This window comes from Diabrotica virgifera, chromosome 5 (genome assembly GCF_917563875.1).
Source record: "Diabrotica virgifera virgifera chromosome 5, PGI_DIABVI_V3a".
Lineage (NCBI taxonomy): Eukaryota > Metazoa > Arthropoda > Insecta > Coleoptera > Chrysomelidae > Diabrotica > Diabrotica virgifera.
In genome coordinates, this window is record NC_065447.1 from 232,728,167 (window position 1) to 232,741,610 (window position 13,444).

General features: G+C 30.9%; 1 protein-coding gene across 2 annotated transcripts in view; it reads left to right on the plus strand.

Annotated features, from left to right (window-relative positions):
* The window catches only part of LOC126884726 (dystrophin), a 95,400-nt gene that overhangs the window by 13,814 nt on the left and 68,142 nt on the right, over positions 1–13,444 (plus strand). For both annotated transcript variants that reach the window (XM_050650855.1, XM_050650856.1), the window contains exon 4: positions 10,081–10,431. In XM_050650855.1, the coding sequence (XP_050506812.1) occupies positions 10,081–10,431 (351 nt within the window). The remainder of the gene's footprint in view (positions 1–10,080; positions 10,432–13,444) is intronic.

Genomic DNA, 13,444 nt, shown 5'->3' on the forward strand with positions numbered 1-13,444 from the left:
GCTTGTTGACTTATCTATATAATGTTTATAGATTAATATTTACAGTTTTTTTGACAAATCAATTTTTTCTAGTATAATTTAAATTTGTTAAATTGGTACACAAATCCCTTTTTTATTTAGTCCAAGTAGTATAAATAATTTTATATATATAATCTATATCTAAACCTTTCTTAAGGTGTTCGAAAAATACATTTCATGCATCTATATCAATTATATCATATACAAATCGTCTCCACTCTTGCTTATTCTTGGACCTTCGTTTCGCTTCAGTCGAAGTTGTATTTTTCTTCTTCAGAATCCTTACCACTTCATCGTTCCAGGTTTTCTTTGGTCTCCGTTTTCCTCTCTTGTTTTGTGTAGTTTTGCCTCCCATACGCGTTTTACTTGTCTATTGTCGTTCATTCTACACAAAAGCCAAAAGGATTTAAGCTTGTTCTTATCTAGTATTTGTGTTTTTGGTTCGACTTGTAGTTCTTCTGTTACAATGCTGTTTCTTATTCTATCGCGCCTTGTAATTCCTTTTACTTTTCATGGGTACTTCATGTCCATTGAGTTTATTCTATTTTTCGATTATTGTGTTAGCACCCAGCTCTCAGTAGTATGGGTGAGAATCGGCCTGAAGATCATTTTATATACCTCCATCTTCGTCCTGCTGCTTACTTCTTTCTTTCCAATGAATGCTCTGTTTAAGCTGTAGTACATTCTGGAGTCATGGTTATCCTTTCGTTGACTTCTTCTTCTGATCTTCCTCCATTTTCTATTTTCATACCCAGGTAATTATGTATATGTTGTTACTTGTTCTAGTTTTTGGTTATTTATCTCTATATTTACTTGAGTATCCTCATTTCCCATGATCATTATCTTTATTTTCTCCAGGTTTATTTTCATATTTCTTTCTAAGTGATATTTTTAAAGTTTATGGGCAATTGATAGTCCGTTCGCTGACGGTAAAATAATGCAAAACCTATAAATTTTAAAGATCCGCTTAAATTGGCATGAAATTTGGCATACACATATTATGTAGGTAGCATGGGGGCCCAGCTTCATCCCTTCTCGAGAGTGAAAAAATATACGCTCAAAATAAGACCGGAAATGGATAAACTAACTAATTCTAAGCAACTTTTGTTTTATAGCATTTTTTCACTAAGTTAAAATTTTCAAGTTATTTGCGAGTAAATATGTTCATAAAAAACACATTTTCAGACGGTTTCTTGCCACTAACTCAAAAAGTAAGTATTTTATCGAAAAAAAACACTCTTAGCAAAAATATATCCCATAAAAAAGTGAAAAAAATGGTTTAGGTATGAGATTACCTAGTAAAAGAAGAGTTATAAGTAATGAAAAATACATTGATACTCGCCAAATTTCAAATCGAATATTTCAACGTGAAATAACCAAAAAATAAAGCACTTTTTGGGAAAAACTCATTAAAACTTTTTTAAATTGTTTAAAAAAAACTTTAATTTTGTTTTAGTAGCAAAAGTAAGCAAGTTACGCTCAAAATAACGTTGGTCCCTTCCTTTTTTGGTAAAAAAATTGTGAAAATCACCCCCTAATTAGCATCCTCAGTGAAATTAATCATTACCACTTCATAAGTTGCTTTACTCGTGTATACTTATATTATTGTTTATATGGTAAGTTTCACCGGTTGGAAGTGCTTATTTTTGAAGGGGCTGTAGTTGACGCTTGAACTAGTCACTAATTACGAGTGCATGCACATTTAAATTTTTCAAAAATTCTTATTAGTTTTCTCAGGATTAAAAAAAATGAATCCATTTAAAAAGTATTGGACCGAAATTTTGCGCAAGTATTGTATATTTTTGTAATCAGTATTTTAAAAGCTTTTAAATGAGGTGTTACATGATGTACTTTCCGATTCAAAAAAATCTTAGTTATGACTGTCACACGAATATACTATGATTGTTTTAAAAATCGACCTGTTCGATTTGCATATTATGTCCTAAAAGTAAATAAGTTAATATGTTCAACCTCAAGTCAAAATTCATCAGAGTATTTCCCTTGGGAGGTAAATAGAGTCGTTGCAGAGGATTATCCAAAAATATTAACAACAATAGTGTAGCATGAACATGCTGAACCCATTTTTTTTCTCTGACGTCGTCTTAAAAATTGCCAAGCTACAATAACGTCTTCTTCGCTTGAAGACATTTCAAATACTGATATTTGATATACTTACTGAAGTTCCAAAATTATAGCACGCTCCTGTATTCTACATTATATAAAATGTGTGCATGCGACGTTATCTCTGTTGAGTATAAACAGATGTACGCTATTATGAAATAAATGTGCAACATTTTACGTATGTATTTTATCGTATGTGTTGCATTTGGTTTGCGAGCTCGCTAACATTTATGTCAAATTTCCAGCAAAAGTTCACTGACTTGTCACTACTGGCGCTCACGAACTTTTAAATATCCCTCTACCTATAGTATGGTGTAGTTAGACCCAAACCCAGACATCCAAAGTGAAAGTTATCCTCCAACACCAAATTGTTCTATATGTTCCATATAATGTTCAGAAAAAAGTCACACCAATTTGAGCGTCGGGTTTGGGGGGGAGAGATGGGAGAAATCTGTAAATTCGTAGTTTTTTAAGTTTTTCGTCAATATTTCTAAAACTATGCGGTTTAGCATGAACAACCTTCTATACAAAATTGTTTTACATTAAATTTGAAATAAAATAGGCCCTATGCTTAACCCTTCTAAAATGAACGGTTCCAAAGTTACGGAGGTAGTATAGTGTAATTGGTCCAAAAAAAGGCCTAACCCAGACATCCAAAGTAAAAGTTTTCCTTCAACACCAAATTGTTCTATATGGTCCACATATTGTTTAGTAAAAAGTTACACCATTTTGAGCGTCCGGTTTGGGGGGGAGATGGGGGAGAAGTCGGTAAATTAGTAGTTTTTTTACGTTTTTCGTCAATATTTCTAAAACTATGCTTTAACGTAAAGAATGTTCTATACAAAAAATGTTCTACATAAAATTTAAAACAAAAAAGCTTCTATACATAATTGTTATAAAATCAACGGTTCCAGAGTTACGGAGTGTGAAAGGTGGAGGTTTTCGATACTTTTTATATTAACCGATTTCTCCCCCTTCTCCACCCCAAACCCGACGCTCAAAATGGTGTGACTTTTTTCTGAACATTATGTGGACCATATAGAACAATTTGGTGTTGGAGGATAACTTTCACTTTGGATGTCTGGGTTTTTGGTATAGTTATACCATACATTACCTAAAAAATTTAAAAAGTATCGAAAACTTCGAGTTTTACCTTCCGTAACTCCGAAACCGTTGATGTTATAACAATTATGTATACAAGATTTTTTGTTTTAAATTTCATGTAGAACATTTTTGTATATAACATTGTTTACGCTAAAGCATAGTTTTAGAAATATTGACGAAAAACGTAGAAAAACTACTAATTTACCGATTTCTCCCCCATCTGCCCCCCAAACCGGACGCTCAAAATGGTGTAACTTTTTACTGAACAATATGTGGACCATACAAAACAATTTGGTGTTGGAGGAAAACTTTTACTTGGATGTTTGGGTTAGGCCTTTTTTGGACCAGTTATACTATACTACCTCTGTAACTTTGGAACCATGCATTTTAGAAAGATTATGCATGGGGCCTTTTTTATTTCAAATTTAATGTAGAACAATTTTGTATAGAAGGTTGTTCATGCTAAACCGCATAGTTTTAGAAATATTGACGAAAAACTTAAAAAAATTCGAATTTACCGATTTCTCCCCCCTCTTCCCCCCAAACCCGACGCTCAAAATGGTGTGACTTTTTCTGGACATTATGTGGACCATATAGAACAATTTGGTGTTAAAGGATAACTTTCACTTTGGATGTCTGGGTTATGCCATCTTTTGGATCAACTATACTATACTACTACGAGCTTACAGCGGATAGCCTTATTCTTTAACAATATCGCTGTAATAATATTGTTTCTAGAAGGTAAATTGGACGGGAATCTGCAGAAAGGATCCAAACCACATTTTGTTAAAATTGAGATATTAGCCAAAAACTTTACCATAAAATTTAAAATTCTCTATTAAAAATAATCATGGTTTAACATTAAAATCGTCAATATACAGGGTGAGTTTTTAGTGCGGGATCGGTCGATAACTCCATTACGGTATAGAATATCGAAAAAAGTTATTTAGAAAAAATGTAGGCAATGATATTCTCCACGCTTGGAAAATATGTCCATTTCTACAGGGTGATCAATAACAGCGTGGTATATCAAACATATAATTTTTAAATGGGACACCCTATATATTTTTTCATATTTATATTCCCCTCATAATTCTTGTTCATATAATATAAGGTTTTGCATTACTATACAGAGTATTTAACAAGTTATGACCATTTTTATTTCGAAATCCCTATGAGATTAACACCCTTTGTATAAAGAAGTAATTCATAGACAATAATTTGTTTTATGTAGTAAGATAAACAATATACTGTAGTTTTTAAATTAAGTCCAATTGAAATCATTGACGAATGTTTGTATACAGGGTGAACTACAAAACCAAATTACGATTTTCTCTATTTTTTTAAATGGATCACCCTATATTTTATTTTTCAAAAATATTGTATTTATTATACTCTTTCATTTTTAAATAGCATTCCGTATATCTAAACTTATTACTTTCGGATATATTTTTAGTTTTCTTCAACTTTCGGGAATACATTCAATTTTTCTAGTAGAAATAAGTTGGTATTGATAATTAAACAAAATTATTTTTATGCAATAAATAACTAACACAGAATATAAACCATAGCAATATGCAATGAATGTATCAATAAATGTGATATTAAGGAATTATCATATTTCCCTAATATACAAGAATCATACAATTCCTACAAAAAAATATAGGTATCTTGTGTATAATAAAATTACAAGAATATTTTTAATTAATAAACAACTCACACAAAACATAAATCAAAACAATATACAACTAATTTAATAGTTTTTAGATTATTATATCAACAGCATTCTAAGCCAAGAAGTTTTTAGTAACACATTCCTAATTGCAGATTGTGACCCGCAGTTATTAATAATATAATTTTCATATTAAATTTCATTAATATGTATCAAGAAATCCCTACTTTGTTAACACTCAAACTAGGTGATCTATAAATGTTTAAGGTGATATTGTTAGAGATTATGTGATTGGTCCACATTTTTTGACGGTTGAGGTTTTTATACGACAGTGCTCCAGTTCTTCCAAAATTGATTTTTTTCAAGTGGGGCTATATAAAAAACCTTGTATACCAGAAGCATCCAACAACGCTTGATAATATGAAAAATACAATAAAAGAAGCTTTTAATAATATTGACTTACAAAAATGTTAGAAATGTGGCTCGGTCATTTGAATATCGGTTACAAAATTGCATAGACGTTGAAAGTGGTCATTTTCAACATTTACTTTAAACTTATATCCTTAACATCACATTAATTGGTACATTCATTAAATTTTGTTATGGTTTATTATTTTTTTGTTAGTTATTTATTGAATGAAAATATTTGTTATATTATTACATAATACTTATTTGTTAAGTTATTTATATTTATAAGAATTGAATGTATTCCCGGCAAATGAAGAAAACTAAAAATATCTGAGAAACTAATAAGTTTAGGTATAGGAGATGCTATATAAAAATTAAAGACTATCATAAATACAATATTTAAAAAAATATATAGGGTGATTTATTAAAAAAAAATTGAGAAAATCGTAATTTTGTTTTGTAGTTTAAAAGTGCTTATAAAAATGAATGTTCTACTAAAAAATTCTTGGCTTAGAATGCCGTTAATATACCAATCTAAAAACTGTTACATCAGATGTATATTGTTTTGATTTATGTTTCATGTAAGTTATTTATTGAATAAAAATAATCTTGTTATATTATTATATACAATACAAAGTTTTTTTTTGTAGGAATTTTACGATTCTTGTATATTAAGGAAATATGATAATTTCTTAATATCACATTTATTGGTATATTCACTGCACATTGGTATGGTTTATATTTTGTGTTAGTTATTTATCTAATAAAAATAATTTTGTTTAATTATCACTCAATACTAACTTATTTCTACTAGAAAAATTGAATGTATTCCCGAAATTTGAAGAAAACTAAAAATATCTCGGAAAGTAATCAGTTTAGATATAGGGAATGCTATATAAAAATGAAAGAGTATATTAAATACAATAATGTTGAAAAATAAAATATACTGTGATCCATTTAAAAAAATAGAGAAAATCGTAATTTGGTTTTGTAGTTCACCCTGTATACAAATATTCGTCAATGATGTGAATTGGACTTAATTTAAAAACTACAGTATATTGTTTATCTTATTACATAAAACAAATTATTGTCTACGAATTACTTTTTTATATACAGGGTGTTAATCTCATAGTGATTTCGAAATAAAAATGGTCATAACTTGTTAAATACTCTGTATAGTGATGCAAAACCATATATTATATGAACAAGAATTATGAGTGGAATATAAATATGAAAAAATATATAGGGTGTCCCATTTAAAAAATTATATGTTTGATATACCACGCAGTTACTGATCACCCTGTAGAAATGGACATATTTTCCAAGCGTGGAGAATATCATTGCCTACATTTTTTTTAAATAACTTTTCTCGATATTTTATACCATAATGGAGTTATCGACCGATCCCGCACTAAAAACTCACCCACCCTGTATGTTTGATATCTGTTTGATTCAAGAAAACAGTTGTTTTCCAAAAAAATCCACTTTTGTGGCTTGGTTCCCTTCTGCAAAACAACCTTAAGTGAATTCAAAGTGAACAAGCAATTATTTTCCATTATTGAGATACATACATAATCAGGCGTATAATATAAAAAATGTTAATATGAAATTACTGGGATTTAATAATTTGTTCGATTTCAAAATCTGGAAGTCCCTGAATTCAAGAAAACAGTTGTTTTAAAAAAAGTCCACTTTTGTGGCTTGGTTCCCTTCTGCAAAACAACTTATGTGAATTCAAAGTTAACAAACATTTATTTTCCATTATTGACTTACATAATCAGGCGTATAATCTAAAAAAATGTTAATATGAAATTACTGACATTTAATAATTTGTTCTGGAAGTCCCGTGAATTCAAGAAAACAGTTGTTTTAAAAAAATCCACTTTTGTAGCTTGGTTCCCTTGTGCAAAATAACTTAAGTGAATTTGCATAAAGGAACCAACCCACATAGTCCAGGGCGCATCTGTTTTGAGATGGACGTTGAGAGGTGACTCAATTTTTTTGCAGGAATTGCTTGAAAATAACTCAAATAATAATATTTGAGTTATCCTCCCACTCAAAATGGTCCGGAACATTTAAATAATCAAAATATCAAAATATGAAGGAAAAATTTGATTTTTTTATTGGTTTTTTGATTATAACTTTAAAACTATTCATTTCTGAGAAAAGTTGAATTGACATAAAAGTTGCGTAATTAAATTTTCTAGAATATAGAATTGGTTAAAAATTTAAAAAATAGTCACCCTTGTTGCAAAATAGCAATAATTGCGAAAAAAACCTTACAAAAACAAGTATTCGCATTTTACGTTTTTCAACCATTTATGCTAAACTTAGGACCTTCATATTTTACCCAGAAAAACTTTATGATATAGTAAAATAACACTGTAAATTTCATTAAGATCGGTTTAATAGATTTTGCAAAATAAATTTTGCAATCCAGCTTTCGCAAAAAAAAATTATTTTTTAAAATGTTGCTGGACTGAAAATAAAGCAGATAGCAAGTTGATTTTTTTTTGCTTATAGAAGTGTACTGTACCTTTCGTTTGCAATTTGCAAAATTAAAATAGATTAATTACCACGGCGTCAGGAATTTTTTTAAATAAACATTAATTTTTGGTGCTACGCGCAGGACAGCGGTGTTCGATTCACACAAGTTGATTTCCACCAAAATTTCTTCCAATCTTTATCTAATATATTATTTTCTTACTCTATATTTTGTTGTATTTTAATATTTTAATTCTACAAAAATCAAACTAATTTTATTATTGTTTGTGAAATATTGTTTAAACAATTGCATATGTTTAAAAATAATAAACTTGTATTCTCTAAGTTAAAATATATGAACAAAGAAAGTTTTTGATAAAAAAAGGGTTATTTCAAAGGATAGAGTATGTGTTTTTATTTTGCAATAAACAAATTGATTTATTTATATCGAAATGTAATAAAAATTAAAATGTATCAATCATTATCAAAGGTCATTGGAATGCCCAATCAGAGCAAACTATCGACTGTCCTGCGCGTAGCACCAATAATTAATGTTTATTTAAAAAAATTCCTGACGCCGTGGTAGTTAATCGATTTTAATTTTGCAAATTGCAAATGAAAGCTACAGTACACTTATATATGCAAAAAAAATTCAACTTGCTATCTGTTTTATTTTCAGTTCTGTAATATTTTGAAAAAATGAATTTTTTTGTGAAAGCTGGATTGCAAAATCTATTGAACCGATCTTAATGAAATTTACAGTATTGTTTTACTGTATCATAAAGTTTTTCTGGGTGAAATATGAAGGTCCTAAGTGTAGCATAAATGATCGAAAAACGTAAAATGCGAATACTTGTTTTTGTATGGTTTTTTCGCAATTATTGCTATTTTGCAACAAGGGTGACTATTTTTTAAATTCTTAACCAATTCTATATTGTAGGAAATTTAATTACGCAACTTTTATGTTAGTACAACTTTTCTCGGAAATAAATACTTTTAAAGTTATAATCAAAAAATGAAGAAAAAAATCGAATTTTTCCTTCATTTTTTGACATTTTGATTATTTAAACAATGTTCCGGACCTTTTTGAGCGGGAGGATAACTCAAATATTATTATATGAGTTCTTTTCAAGCAATTTCTGCAAAAAAAAATATGAGTCACCTCTCAACGTCCAAATGTACTAATATTTTTACAGATGCGCCCTGGTCTAACATATGGATCTTTTCTGCAGAACGCTGTCATGCTGCAACGATAATGTTGGTTGGTTCTTTCGCTCATAGAGAACGGTATATATCGTATGTGGCTTGGTTATTTTCTGCACAAGTATCTACGGGGTATTTTACAACCTATGAGACTGTTAATAGGAAAAATACATATTTGTGGTTTGGTTCGTTTCTGCAGAATCCCGTCCAATTGTCATTGTATACCGGGTGTACCAATCAAACTGTGATTTTTTTCTTAAAGTTGGAGTGTCCCTGTGGAATATTCAAGCATTTATAAAATACTGAAATTAAAACCCAACTATAGCCTCATGTTTTCTTAACATTATGTTTTTTGATTCCTTCGCTTATGTTGAATAATAAAAAAGTTTGGTACTTTAACAGCTAGCCATGTTTTTCATCAATACAACGGGTATTTTTAAATAAGTATGGCAAACTTTAAGGGGTAATTCTGCATGAAAAAATAATGACAGTTTGCTTTATAAACGTATGTCCGCAAACGCTTCGTTTCCGAGATACGGGATGTTGACATTTTTCTTACAAACTGACTATTTATTTATTGCTCTAAAATCGGTTAAGGTATACAAATGAAATTTGGTGGGTTTTAAGAGGTATTTATTGTACATTTTTTGACATACAATTAAAGAGTTTTATGTTCACCATTGACGCACATAACGGTCTTATTACCCGTATGAATTAACTTATTTACTGTATGTTATTTAAAATATATTATTTTCATATTTTTTATAAGCAGCTTTTTTTAATAGTTTTTTTGTAAAAAAAAACCTTTTTTACAAACTGGATATAAATGCTGACTGTATATATCTTTTGTAGGTGTGGCATTTCTAATTACCTTTATATAGCTTAAAGGTATATATTAATTGCTGTGAGTTTATCAATTCGTTGTTAATTTTTGTGTAGTATTTTCCTTAGCTCGCCTTAATTTTCTTACGCTACTCCTGCCGGATTTCTTTTTGTCTCGATGTTTACACGCTTTTCGTGTTTTATGACAATGTTAGCACTTTTTATTATTATTTTATTATATTTTTTAGGCTCTTTGTACTCGAACCTCAGATCTCAGAAACCGGCTAGAGCACAACGCTGACTATTGGAACGCTTTGTTACTTTCTTTACGAGAACTTACCGAGTGGGTCATCAGAAAGGACACAGAACTAGGTCTGGCGGCTAGGCAAGACGACCACCGAGCTTTTAGGCAACAACTGGAAGATAAGCGACCGCTGGTAGAGAGCAGTTTGAGAAGCGCTAGACAATTTGTAGCCGGAGATCCTGCTGGTGAATTAGCGAGGAATTTGAGAAGGGAATTGGTGAAGTTGTCCGACAAGTGGAATGCTCTCATTGATAAGAGCGATCAGTTAGCTGCCAGATTTGAACAGAATTCTATCGTAAGTATATATTTATATGCGTAGAAAATATTATGAACATTGATATAACGTATTTATTACTTACTTTCCGTTTCCGGAACTTCAACAACTTTAAATTCTGTGCTTCCAATGGTTGACCACATAGATGGCCACGTCATTTGCTAAAATTAGATCTTTCTCATTTCTATGCAGGTCTTTCTCATCTCTGTGAATGATAGTAGATGGTGACTATTCTGAACCTCGCCACTTGTTACGGTATCATTTCCTCTGAGGGGGAAAAATGTGTTGTGGTGTATTGTGGCAAATGTGTATTGGCGCTTCGAGGAGGGATCTTCATTTTTTTTCCTTTACTTGGCTGAATCTGGTGATCATACAAGGGGTGTCTTCGATCCATCTCCTGCTTCTTTCGTTCTACCTATGACGTGAGCTGTCTCCTAATGGATGGTGGAGCGAATCCAACTATGGAGTAGAAGTCTTCAATAGGTGTCAGTTTCAGGCAACCCGATATTATACGAACCGTTTCATTTAGAGCCATGTCGACGTTCTTTGCGTGAGCAGAGTTTGCTCACACTGGTGCTCCAAACTCCGCGGCCGAAGAACATAATTCTAAGGCGGAGAGTGTATGGTTGTGCTCTCCAATTTGTATTAGTTAGTTTGCGGATGATATTATTTCTGGCACTTACTTTTTGAAGTTGTACTTCTTTAGGCACGAGGATGAATTTTTACATCTCCTGCCGCATGCGCGCACCGACAGTATGGTATTAGTCGCTACATCTCTTAAGTTACGTAGCGCAAATAAGGTGTACGTGAAAAGAATATATTATTAGTGTTTTTAGTAAATATATTTGTTATAATTTTTATGTCTGTGGATTTGTCTTCCTCCTAATAAGTATTATTGAAAATGTTTATTTTCAATTAATGTATCTGTCACCGTGATTGTAATTATGTCCGAGAAATGATCGACTGAATACAAAAGCGGTGGCAGCTGATCGGTAGAGCATTCGTCTAGGGATCGAGAGGTCCCTTGTTCAAATCCGGACAAAGTCATATCATTTTTTTTTTATTTTTGGTATTCTTTTTGTTCTTTCTAAAATTAGTTTAATATTTAAATACAATTCAAAAAACTGTTTAAAGTAGATATGTATATTCATTTCCTTGAAATCATAATATGAAGTTATATTATATTATAATAGAAGTATAACTTCTTACGTGCGTACAAAGTACACACACATTATTTTTTTTTTCTTGACATCTTGACACTGATATCGATAAGTCACAGATCTATCCAGACAAATGCCGAGGTATTTTGGCATCTTGTTGAGTTCCAGCATCTGACCACGTCATCCGTTTTCATCGTAGTATAGTGCTAAATCTTCCAGGACATTTGTCAGTTTCACTTCGACTTCAGTGAAGGTTCTTCCTTGAGCTGCCACTTATTTCATAAATAAATATATTTTTATGACGCATAAAACATTTTTTATCAAATTTTATCGAGTCTCTTTACCAGTTAACAGCTAAATACAGGGTGTCTAGAAACTCTACCGACAAACGAAGACAGGAGATTCCTCAGATAATTTTAAGATATTTTAACCCAATTCACCTAGTCCGAAAATGCTTCCTAAAGGAGCTAGAGCTCTTTGAAGATGGCGTCTTGTAAGTAGTTTTTCTTAAATAACTCCAGAACGCTTCTATTGAGAAAAACGAAAATTGGTAAACATATTTATCTTCCACAGATAAATCGACTCCATGCATTGCGAATTTCTAGTACCGGTCATAGGCGTCCGTTTTGGGTAGGGCAACAATTATTTTATCGCATAACTTTGTTATCTTTAATTTTTAAGCATTTTTGACTCTGGATTATTAAGTTGTAAGATATTCTACAACTAAAAGGTACTCTTGTTTTAGGTCGATAGGATACACCGTTTTCTAGAAGAATCGATTTGAAAATTTTTCTTTTTTTGAATTTCCAAAAAAAATTTCAAAAAAAAACTATTTAGAAATCTGAAAACTGGTACGTTTATTTATATTTCATAGATGAATCGATTTCATTAACTGCGAATTTCTAGTACGGGTCATATGCGTCCGTTTTGGGTAGGTCAACGGTTATTTTATCGCATAACATTTTTCTTTCATTTTTAAGCATCTTTGACTCTAGATTATTAAGTTATGAGGTATTCTAGTACTAAAAGTTACTCTTGCTTTAAGTTGATAAAATACACCGTTTTTTTTTGAAAAATATTTTCAATTTTTATTCAAATTCAAAAAACGAAAAATTTTCAATTCGATTTTTCTAGAAAACCGTGTGTCCTACGGACTTAAACCAAGAGTACCTTTTAGTGCTAGAATACCTCACAATTTAATAATCCAGTATCAAAAATGCTTAAAAGTTGAAGACAAAAAAGTTATGCGATAAAATAACCGTTGCCCTACCCAACACGGACGCCTATGATCGGTACTAGAAATTTGCAATGGATGGAATCGATTTATCTCTGGAAGATAAAAATACGTACCGATTTTCGTTTTTCTAAATTGAAGCGTTCTGGAGGTATTTAAGAAAAACTAATTACAAGAAGCCATCTTCAAAGAGCTCTAGCTCCTTTAGGAAGCATTTTCGGACTAGGCGAATTGAGCTAAATTGTCTTAAAATTATCTGAAGAATCTCCTGTCTTCGTTTGTCGGTAGAGTTTCTGGACACCCTGTATAAATAGCTGATGATCGATAACCAGGTTGTAATTCTTTATATTTACCTATAAGCTAAAACTAATTTGTTGTTTGAATCATTAAATGCATTGGATGGTTTAATAGAAAACATTGGTTTTTCAGTATTGATTTTTAGTCAACCCTCACGATTTTTTCTAATTTTATAAAATGAACTAATGATTTTTTTATCCAGTAAATAGCGAATGGAACCATTCTGTGTAGAGATATATCAACTTAGCAAAGTCCAGATCAGCATGCATTAACAAGTCTCTTTTTAAAAGTCGAGTTTTAAAAACTAACAACAAAATGTCAACTAAATGCTACATAATTCTGT